Source organism: Tenrec ecaudatus, chromosome 18 (genome assembly GCF_050624435.1).
Source record: "Tenrec ecaudatus isolate mTenEca1 chromosome 18, mTenEca1.hap1, whole genome shotgun sequence".
In the NCBI taxonomy this organism is placed as follows: domain Eukaryota; kingdom Metazoa; phylum Chordata; class Mammalia; order Afrosoricida; family Tenrecidae; genus Tenrec; species Tenrec ecaudatus.
The window spans coordinates 15,495,957-15,506,420 of record NC_134547.1 but is presented as its reverse complement, the minus strand read 5'-3'; the positions used below and the strand labels follow the sequence as shown (position 1 = coordinate 15,506,420).

Here is a 10,464-nt window from a genome sequence, read left to right as displayed (position 1 = left end):
TTCTGACTCACAGTGACCTCCTCTCCCCGCCCCCCACCCCCCAGCGTAACTACCCCTGTGGGTTTCTGAGACTGAAAATCTTTTCTTGAGAGTAGAAAGCCTCCTCTTTCTCCTGAGGAGCCTGCTGGTGGTTTGGAACCATTGATCTTGTGGTTAGGAGCCTCACTGGGAACCACTATGCCACCAGGCCCTGAGTGAAGCTGGTCGATTGGCAACACAGGAGTCTGTTCTGTTATTCTCTCTGCTCTGCTGTCTGCTTGAGATAAAACTAGAACAGGAGTCCTCAAATTTTTCAAACGGGGGGCCAGTTCACTGTCCCTCTGTCCCATAGGAGGGCCAGACTATAGTTTTAAAAAACAATGAACAAATTCCTATGCACACTGCACATATCTTATTCTGAAGTAAAAAAACAAACGGGGCAAAAGCACCCGGTGGGCCTGATAACTGTCCTCGGCGGGCCACATGTGGCCCATGGGCCGTAATTTGAAGACACCTGAACTAGAACATTGTGCTTGGAAAAGAGGAAAAACAAAGGGAGATTGTAGCTGAATGTGAACCACCCGGAAGGATATGTGATTGTTAGAGTAACCAGCCTCTGACAGTTGTGGGGGGGGCCTGTAGGCACAATTGTACAGTGACAATATCTAAAGACTATAGTAAAGTCATAGAGAATAGGGAAGGTAGGAAAGAAGATGCGCTCTTGGGCTCTTGGGCTCTTGGGCTCTTGGGCTCTTGGGCTCTTGGGCTCTTGGGCTCTTGGGCTCTTGGGCTCTTGGGCTCTTGGGCTCTTGGGCTCTTGGGCTCTTGGGCTCTTGGTCTCTTGGTCTTTTGGTCTTGTCTTGCTTGGGTGGTCTGGTCGTCTTCATGGGAGGGGAAAGATCCTTGCGTGTCCCGGAGCAGTCTCTGCCAGGCCGCAAGGTCAAAGGAATCCTATGGGTGCCGTGTAAAACCTGATGCTTCTTTGAACTTTCATTAAATTCACTTGGATCACAAAAAAAAAAAAAAAGAAGATGCAGTCAGACACAATTTACGGTAGCATGCTCACCTCCAGGATGGCCATGATCTCAGCAGCCAGGTTCGCACAGAGAGTGGGAGGGGAGGAGGAGGAGACCCCCGTTATTTCTGACCATGGCCTATAAATACTTAGGTAAGTGCAAGCCCCTCCTGATTACAGGTAACCACATACATCACAGGAAGGGGATGAACTAGGGGTGTACATGTAATAGGAAGGGGAGGGATTAGGGGTACACATGTGACAAGAGGGCGGATCCTAGTTTCAAGATGACAGTCTAACTTCAGTCCTCCTTGAGTGGGCTTGACCTTGTCTCTGGGCTCTCCTTCAGGAAGTAATCCACTGTCCTTATCAGCAGGGAGTGGGCCCCACTTAGGGTGGGACTGACCATATAATCTGATTGCTCTAGATGGCTGATAACCTCTAAGCAGCTTGGGTTCATCTCCAAGTGTCCAGTTCTTTAAGGTGTGGAGCAAGCAGTGTCTTGCGTTTGGGGAGACAACCTGGGGAAATGCCCTTCCCCATCACATGAAGAACATGACTGTTTGTAAAGGCTTGATAATAGTGGTGTAGCTACATGTGAAAGAGGGGAGTCCTTATATCTTAGAGGCGCAGAATGACGTGTGTCTGCAAGAAGTGTCTGGTGGGGTCAGGTGTCCAAATTAAGCCTAGGAGTTCAACATGGAGCACTGGGTTCCTGGCTGGGCTGAGTCTGGTTGGTGTGCATCTGGGAGGTAGTTATCGTCTTCCCTCTCTCCCTACCTCCCTCATTTTGTGTATGAAACTTGTTACATTTTAAAAAGTCATTTTATTGAGGGTTCATATAGCTCATATAATAATCCATACATCAGTTCTATCAAGCACATATGCATATAGGGTACCATCAGTATTTTCTAGACATTTACTTTCTTTTTTGAAATTTTCTTTTTCTTTTTGGGAGTTAACGTTTTTTTTCGTTTTTCCTTTTTTTCATCTTTTTTTCAATCATTTTATTGGGGGATCATAGAACTCTTCTCACAATCCATACATACATCTATTGTGTCAAGCACATCTGTACATATGTTGCCATCATCATTCTCAAAACATTTTCTTTCTCTTTGAGCCCTTGGTATCAGCTCCTCCTTTTTCCCCCTCCCTCTCCCCCATAAACCCTTGATAATTTATAAATTATTTTTTTCACATCTTGCACATAGTTTTCTGTTGTGTCCCTTCACCCAGTTTTCTCTTGTCCATCCCCCCTTGGAGGGGGGCCATAGGTTGATCATATTTTTTTTTTCATGGTAAAAACAAGCAACAATTTAAAACCTTGTACAATGGTGGGGGTGGGTATTGATGAATGATTTGAACTGTTGAATGCAGAGTTGATGTCTGAAATGTAAACTCTCCACTTAATACATGATCGACTTTTCCTTTAGAGAGAGAGGAAGAGAAAGGAAAACTTATACAGTGAAAGGTTGGAGATAGAGGCGAGGAACAGAGATAGAATTTAGCCAGAAATGTGAAGTTGAGATTTTATTGAGGCAGGGAAAGCACTCCTGGGAGGGAAGAGAGAGAGCAGAGAAAGGGACAGGGGCATTTTGAGCACCAGGGCTGTTCTGTGACCCAAGGAGTTAGGTCAAGGAAGTCGCACCTGGTATTGGCGCTGCGGGACTTATATAGGGCATGAGCTTAAAGGCATATGGGCTAGTAAGGGGAAGGGAGGTTCTTTGTGCTGTTTGTGCTGCGGTTACAAGTTTCGGGCCAGGTGTTCCAAGGAAACAATGCTAGGGAGAGGGGGGCTGTGTTCTGTCTGGGGAGGTAAGCTCTGTGAAGCACTGAAGTTCAGGTGCTTTGAGGTTCAGCCAGGTCATTTGTCTTCTCGAGAAGCTGGTACAAGGGGCTGCCTTGGTCCGGCCCCGGCCCAAACATACAGTATCGGAAACCCTAAAGCAGTCTATGTCACTTCCAGAAAAGATGAGGCTCTCTGCCCCCATAAAGACGTGCAGTCTCAGACACCCTGCCGAGATGGGATTGTCGTGAGATGGAATGGACTCAGTGGGAGTGGGTTCCAAGCCTCGGAGCTCCAGTGGGGCTGCGGGCTCAGCGTTGTACAGCTTGCAGCATTGTACGTTGTGCCGTCCGTCACAGGGAGGAAGACGAGGCTGTCTGTCCCCGTAAAGATTTACAGCCTATGACGCAGTCCTGCTCTGTCCCATAGGTTCACTATGAACTCAGCTCCATAGCAGTTCCGTTTAGATTTGAGCTGTGTATGTACAGGTTTGTCTATGGATACATGCAGGTATGTTTATTTTTGCATGTGTGGATGGCTAGGTGCGTATCTATGGAGCCCTGGTGGCCCACTGATGGAAGCACTCAGCTGTTTGGACCCACCAGTCACTCAGGGGGAGAAAGATGAGCCCAGCTCTCCTAAAGATGGACAGCCTCCGCCTAGGGACACCTGCAAGACTCTTCCTTTATGAGTCTGAGTCCTCTGGATGGGCAGGAGGGGTGGGTTCCATGCTTGTACGGAGTGTTGAGGACAGTGAGAGATGAACACATTGAACAGAATATACATTCCAAGGGAGTCACTACACACAAACACACGTGTGTATGTGTATATATATGATACAGAATATCAGCATGAGATGGTGTGAGGGGGGGCCGTTGTGGCAGAAACATTTAGCTGAAACCGAGTGTGGGGAGGAGCGCTGATGATGCAGTGAGCTGAGTCTTGGGATGTTAACTCTAAGATCAGCATTTCAAAACCACAGGAAAAAGACAAGGCTTTCTCCTCCAAGAGTTTCAATCTTGGAACCCCATGCGGGTAAGGGGCGGGCTGGTAGGAGGGGGGTGGTCCTACCCTGTCCTACAGATCTCTGTGAGTCGGAATTGAATCACTGGCAGCGAAGGCAGGCAAGAAGATGGAAGGAGGCCCTGGAGGACAGAGGCAGCACCAAGTGCAAGGGCCCTGGGGTAGCGCTGGGCATAGCGGAAGTAAGGCAGCGAATCCAGACCATGGTGGGACGTTTCATATATTTGTTTTTTACTTTTCATAGTGAACTGGGGGAAGGGTTACAGGGCAAACCAGTTTTCCCTTCACCAACCTCTAGATATTTGGTTTCACTGGACTGTTAGCCATTGACCGACATCCCTTCCACATGTTGTTTTAGACCTCCGTCTTTCCGCTGTCATGTTTTAAGAGCCAGAACACAACAAGCCTCTTTCCACCTGCAGGTCTGTCCACTTGCTGTTCCTAGAATACCAGTGAGTTGATCCCGGTCCAGCTTCATGCAAAGAGCTCTAGTAATGCTGTGGATTAGGCGTTGGGTTGCTAACCGCAAGGTCCGTGGTTCAAAACCATTAGCCCCTCTGGGAAAGAAAGATGAGGTTGCCTGCTCCTTTAAGGGTTTAGTCTTGGAAGCCCTTGAGAGCAGTTCTACTCTGTCCCATAGGGTCGCTAGGAATCCGAATCGACTGGGTGGCAGTGGATTTAGTGGGTAATTTAAGCACAGTACAAAAAGGTAATACTAAACATTTTTGGTCACTCTGCATGCTAAGAACTGCTCTAAGCACTTTTTATTGATGATCATATTCTATTCCAACAATCCCCAGAACATGCATAAAGTCTGAAAAGATGAAAAGGCTTGCCCAAGGACACACCAAGTGGCCAGAGCCAACATCTCGAATCCGGTTTGGAAGAGTCCAGCCTCTGATATATAATCCCTCCTTCCCCCTTCCCGCCCCCCACCCCTCAAAAAAAACCCCAGGGTTTCTATAACTCGCCAGACCCAGTGGGGTATCAGGCTGGAGCGCCCCCGCCCCCCCAGGCAGTGGACTTTTACACACACCTCGTGATCGCTCCTGCGCCAAGCGGGGAAAAGTGCACCGTGTCACGCCCCAGGTTAGGACACCAAAAAACGCTTCTCACCCGGGACTGGGCACGAGGCGGCGAGGCGTCCTCCCTACGGGGTTGGGGGGGCGGTGGGGGGAGCGTGAGCGAGGCTGAGCATCTTGAATCATCCAAAGGCAAAAGGGACCCAAGCATTACGCGGATAACGTCCCCTTGATCAGTCTGCCCTGAGCTTGGAGCAGCGGCCCTGCCCGCTGCACGTCCATTGGAATCAAGGGTTGGGTTTTTTTATTGAGGGGGCGAGGGAGGCGGAAGGGAGTGGAATTAGGGGTCCTGGTGGTATGGGTTATGGGTTGGGCTGCTAACCTCAAAGCCAGCATTTCTAACAGCAGCCTCCCCAAGGCATCCTGCTCCCCAAAAAGAGTCAGTCTCGGGAACCCACACCACCCTGCCCTATAAGGTTGCCATGAGTTCGAACCCCCTCGATGGCAGTGGGTTTGGGTGCCCGGCGGGCTCCGGAGAAGGAAGCGAGGTTCCAGCGGAATTCTCCTAAAACAAGGGGGGTTCGCTAGGCCGGGAGCCGGATGCGCTGGACTCCAGCCCGGCACCCGCTTGCACCTTCTTGCCGCCCCTCGGCCGATTGCTGCCCACTCGCTAACCGGCCAACGTCGCCCACCCGTCCGCTGCGGGCGTTACGCGGGCTCGGGCCGCGCCGCCGCGACTGCGCATGCGCGCCCCCCTCCCGGGGTTCGGCGTGGGAGGGAACGAAACTGAGGCCGAGCTGGCGGCCCGCGCGCTCCCGCCCCTCTCCTCCCCAGTCGCCGTGCACGCGCCGGACCTTGCAGCTCCGCTGGTCCGAGGGCCGCACCGCAGCTGCAGCCGCGGCGGGGTGGGGGTGGGGGGCTGGAGCCCCGCCCCTAGGGAGGGGTCGTTCGCAGGTGAGGCGGGCGGGGGTCTCGGCCCAGGCACCTGGGTCCTCCTGGGGAATGGATTGGAGGCCGCACGCCATGGAGACTGATGCGGGTTTGGACGTCTGCCCGGGAGGGGCTGTGCATGGTGCCTGAGCCTTGGGAGGGTTCATTGAGGCCCGGGGCTCGGGACCCCGATACATTCATCAGGGAGCTTCGGGGTGTCACCACACACCCACGTTCCTCCCGGACCTTCTTCTCCCTCCCTCGCCCCTCGATCCCGCTCACTGCCAGCCCGGCGGCGGGAGAAGAGATCTAGCAGCCAAAGCGCAAGCGGGTTGAGTTGTCAATGGCCTGAGAGTAGAGCTGGGGGGCAGCGGCCCCTTCGACGTGAAGCCCCGCCCGCTGCGCTCGCAGGCCCCACCCTGGGGACGGCCCCAGGGCCCGCCCCCTCCGGTCAAAGTCCGGTCTTCCGGTCTCAAAGGCAGAAAACCCCGACTTTGGGTTGTATTTGCATGCCCCACCCATTCTGGGCGGAGGCCCCGCCGACGCCCCGGCTTTGAAGACCCTGTTTCCTGGCCATCATCTGCTTACTGTTACTCCCCGGCGTTGTCCCCCTCCCACCCCCACCCTGTCCCCTCCAGATCCTGTTCCTAGGTCCCTGGTCTCACAAGATGCTGGAGCGGGGCGCTAAGCCCGAGGCTGGGGGCACTGAACCGAGTCCCAGTGACAAGGAACCAGTCACCAAAGGTGAGAACATCCCCACCCGTGGGTGGGGCTTCCCTGGAAGTGGGGGTGCCCTGAAAGAACCACATTCAGGACGGGGGGAGGGCTCTAAGGATTCCCCAGAATTCAACCCTGGTCCTGAGGCCTCAAAGACGGATGAGTTGCAGGACAGACAAGAGGCATGTGGGATTCCAGGGTGTCATTTGGGGGGCGGTTATATTACAATGGCACTGAGGGAATGCTTAATAATTTTGAGGGTCCAGAGGACTCTTTGGACACCCTCGGGATGGTAATGGGGGAGGCGCCGTGGGGTGGATGCTTGAGGTCCCCAAATAAACACTTTGTGGGAGCAGTGGTTCCTTCCTGGAGTCTACCAGCCCTCCTTTACCCCAGCTCCCCTCCGGGGCCCGTCGTCGAAGCCCAGCCAGCCTGCTGCAGGGCCTGCTGCGCGCTCCGGGGTCCCTCCCTGCCCCCGCCGGCGCCCCCCGCTGCATCGCCCGCACCGCTGCCCCGACTGTGACAAGGCCTTCGCCTACCCCTCCAAGCTGGCCACGCACAGGCTGGCGCACGGCGGCGCCCGCCCGCACCCGTGCCCTGACTGCCCCAAGGCCTTCTCCTACCCGTCCAAGCTGGCGGCCCACCGGCTCACGCACAGCGGCGCGCGCCCGCACCTGTGCCCCCACTGCCCCAAGGCCTTTGGCCACCGCTCCAAGCTGGCGGCTCACCTCTGGACGCATGCGCCAGCGCGCCCCTACCCGTGCCCCGACTGCCCCAAGTCCTTCTGCTACCCGTCCAAGCTGGCGGCCCATCGCCACACGCACCACGCCACCGACGCCCGCCCCTATCCCTGCCCACACTGCCCCAAGGCGTTCTCGTTCCCCTCCAAGCTGGCCGCCCACCGCCTGTGTCACGACCCCCCCAGCGTGCCGGGCGGCCAGGCCGCTGCCCGCCACCGGTGCTCCAGCTGCAGCCAGGCCTTCGGGCAGCGGCGCCTCCTGCTCCTTCACCAACGCTGCCACCAGGCGGAGAGCCAGGGAGAGCGCGAGTGAAGGGCCAGCCCCGGCCGGAGGTAGGAGTGAAGCGAGGCGTGCTGGCCCGCCGCCGCCACCGGCAAGGAGGCAGATGGGCCTAACTGGGACTTGGAAGGCGCAGAAACTGTCGCCCTGCTCTGGGGAGAGGGGCGTGTAGCCTCAAGTGTGTGCCGGGCCCACAACCAAGGACTGGAGTTGGGCCAACTTGTTGCAACTGTGCTCCTATGTCTGATGGCTGGGGTGGAGGGCTACCGGATGCTGGCACTGCAGCCACTTTGGCCATCTGGCTGTAGCTGTGAAGGAGGAGGCCTTCATTTTGGCTCATCAGGAGAAAGCTCGCCCTCCATGTGCAAGGCCTGGGTCCGGTGCCCCAGGTGTGCGGTGGAGGTTTGCATGCTGCGATGATGCTGAACAGGTTCCAGGTGAGGTTCAAGGCGAAGCAGTCTAGGAGGAAAGGCCTGGTGACTGACTCCTGAGAACCAGCCAGTACCACCGTAGGGGCCCGCCGTGTGCGGGGCAGCCCTTGCTGGGTGGTGCTGGGCTGGACAGTGCTGTCTGCCAGGGTGGCTACTAACAACAAAGTTACAGCAGCTGCAGAGGCTTCCATTCCAGGGACTTCACCTGGAGAAACTAGACCGTGGAAGAGGGAGGTGCAGACCACCCAGGTGCCAATCAAGGGGAATAAACACCACCTGTCTAAGGAGCCCTGCTGCCACAGGGCTCAGGTGTGCGGCTCATTAAAGGTGGGTGGCTGGAACACCCAGGCAGGGGAATAACTACACAGTGGGCTTCCCTAGGAGCTCACGCACTGCCAGTGAGTTGACGCCACCTCGCAGCGACCCTATAGGACAGGGCAGAGCCGCCCGTGTTTCCCTGTTGATGGGAGTCGAGAGCAGCTGGGGATTCCAAACTGCTGACCTGGCAGTAACCAGCCCAACATGAAACCAGGGCCCCAGCAGGGCCCTGAGAGTTACAGACCTGGAAACCCTATGGGTAGTTTTACTGTCCTCCAGGATCTACAAGGAGCCCTGGTGGCGTGGTAGGTTATGAACTGGGCTGCTGACCACCAAGTCAGCGGTTCAAACCCACCAGCTGCTTTGTGGGGTATGGAGGGAGCTTTCTGCTCCTGGAAAAGATTCCGTTTCAGAAACCCACAGGGGCCGTTCTTAAGAAAGAAACTCATTTCTGACTTATAACCCTACAAGACAAAACAACTGTCCCTGTGGACTTTCAAGATTGTGTATCTTTATAGTTGTAGAAAGCCTCATCTTTCTCCAGAGAGACTGGTGGGTTTGAACTGCTGACCTTGTGCTTAGCAGCCTCGGCCCTATTAGGACTCCTTGGAAGGGCAGTTCTACTGTCCTACAGGGTCACTATGAGTTAAGGACAGGATGGCAGCAAGTTGGGAGCACTTGCCCAAGTCTGCATTGACTCAGGCGCCGGGCTTGGTAGTGTCTGTGAAAATCTAAGACTCCCCCCTAAGTCAGCGGTTCTCAACCTGTGAGTCTCGACCCCTTTGGGGGGGGGTAGGGGTGTCAAACGACCCTTTCACAGGGGTCACCCAATTCACCACAGTAGCAAAATGACAGTGATGAAGTAGCAGTGAAAATAATTAGATGGTTGGGGGTCACCACAACACGAGGGAACTGTATCAAAGGGTCCCGGCATTAGGAAGGTTGAGAACCATTACCCTAAGTGATGAAAGGAGAGCCAGGACCAAGGGCACTGTCACATCCTGGGAAACAGTTTTTTGAATGAAGACCTTAGGAGCTTGGCAGTCCTGGCTGTGCGTCCCGACGCTGGCCTCCCGAGGACGGCAGCCCAGCCTTTCCCCTTCTCGGACGACACTGCCTTCTCAGTTCCTGTGGAGCTCACGCAGTCAGGACCAGACTGCTCTCCAGTGCACAAACGGACACCCAGCGCGAGATCAGAACTCTCTGGGGGTCCCGTGGCGGTCATTCTTTAAGGGAGCAGGCTGTCTCATGTCCCGCCCACAGGGGCTGATGGCCTCCAACCAGACTTTGTGGTCAGCAGCCCAGACCCTGGCCCCCAGCCCTGGGGGAACAAAACACAACCAGGAGATGGAGAGCTGTGGGAAGCTCCTGAGTGAGAGGGCGGCAGCTCCACAGCAAGTCTTTATTAAACTCATCAAGTTGCGGGTATGTGTGCGCGCGCCTGTGTGCATCCTTCAGGCCTGTGGCACCACCCCATACAGCTGGTGGGGGAGTAGCTTCTGTTTCTCGTTGCAGCTGTAGATCCATCGGGGGCGGACAAAGGCCAGGGAGGGGTTGTCCATCAGGGCCTGCGAGGCAGGGTGGGTGTGCCATTGTGGCTGGGGAGCCATGGGAGGGTGGGGCAGTGGAGGCAGCTTAGGCTGTCCCTCCCCCACCTTGCCCCTCAGGTACTCACCTCCTCAAAGCTGGGGTCCCACTCCTGGGCAGTGATCACAAACTGGACCCGGTCACTCATGTAGTCCTCCAGTTCCCTGGTGGAGAGAAGCAGTCAAGGGGACATTAGGGGCCCAGTGTTCCGTCCACTGGTGCCCGTGGCCACTGAGCCCCACCCACCTCAGTCCTCTGGGACCCTTGCACAGAGCAGGGCTCCCTGGCTCATCCCTCCTACCACTCCCACGGGACACTGACCCATTAAAGGCTGTGACGTATCGGATGAGCATCCGCCGCTCGTCCCCAGGGAAGTCCCCGTACAGGAAGAAGTGCTTGCCCTGGAAGAAGTCTGCGGGAGGGCATGTCTCGGGTCACCAGAGGCGATGCCCGGTCCAGCCCCCACCAAAGTCTGCTAGTGGGATTTCCTTTGGTTTTAATGGGAAAAGACACAACTACTATCGCTGCCACGTGCCCATTCCAGGCGGGAAACTCGGCCAGGCTGCCGATGGACAGTGGGAACCTGGGAGCTACAGGCAGCCTCGTCCCTCAACATTGCCATCCAGCCCCTGGGAAG

General features: G+C 55.7%; 2 protein-coding genes across 3 annotated transcripts in view; one reads left to right on the top strand and one right to left on the bottom strand.

The window, feature by feature from the left end:
* The first annotated feature begins 5,665 nt into the window (after window positions 1-5,665).
* On the top strand, window positions 5,666-7,751 carry ZNF575 (zinc finger protein 575). Its single transcript, XM_075538001.1, has 3 exons — window positions 5,666-5,779; window positions 6,394-6,499; window positions 6,869-7,751. Exons 2-3 carry the CDS (start codon window positions 6,424-6,426, stop codon window positions 7,522-7,524), a joined length of 732 nt encoding a protein of 243 aa, XP_075394116.1. The 5' UTR covers window positions 5,666-5,779; window positions 6,394-6,423; the 3' UTR covers window positions 7,525-7,751.
* A 1,837-nt stretch (window positions 7,752-9,588) lies between these two features.
* Window positions 9,589-10,464, bottom strand: part of XRCC1 (X-ray repair cross complementing 1) — a 28,882-nt gene continuing 28,006 nt past the window's right edge. For both annotated transcript variants that reach the window (XM_075538000.1, XM_075537999.1), the window contains exons 15-17: window positions 10,149-10,239; window positions 9,916-9,991; window positions 9,589-9,808 (exon numbers count right to left, since the gene is read on the bottom strand). In XM_075538000.1, the coding sequence (XP_075394115.1) occupies window positions 9,695-9,808; window positions 9,916-9,991; window positions 10,149-10,239 (281 nt within the window). In that variant the 3' untranslated portion in view covers window positions 9,589-9,694. The remainder of the gene's footprint in view (window positions 9,809-9,915; window positions 9,992-10,148; window positions 10,240-10,464) is intronic.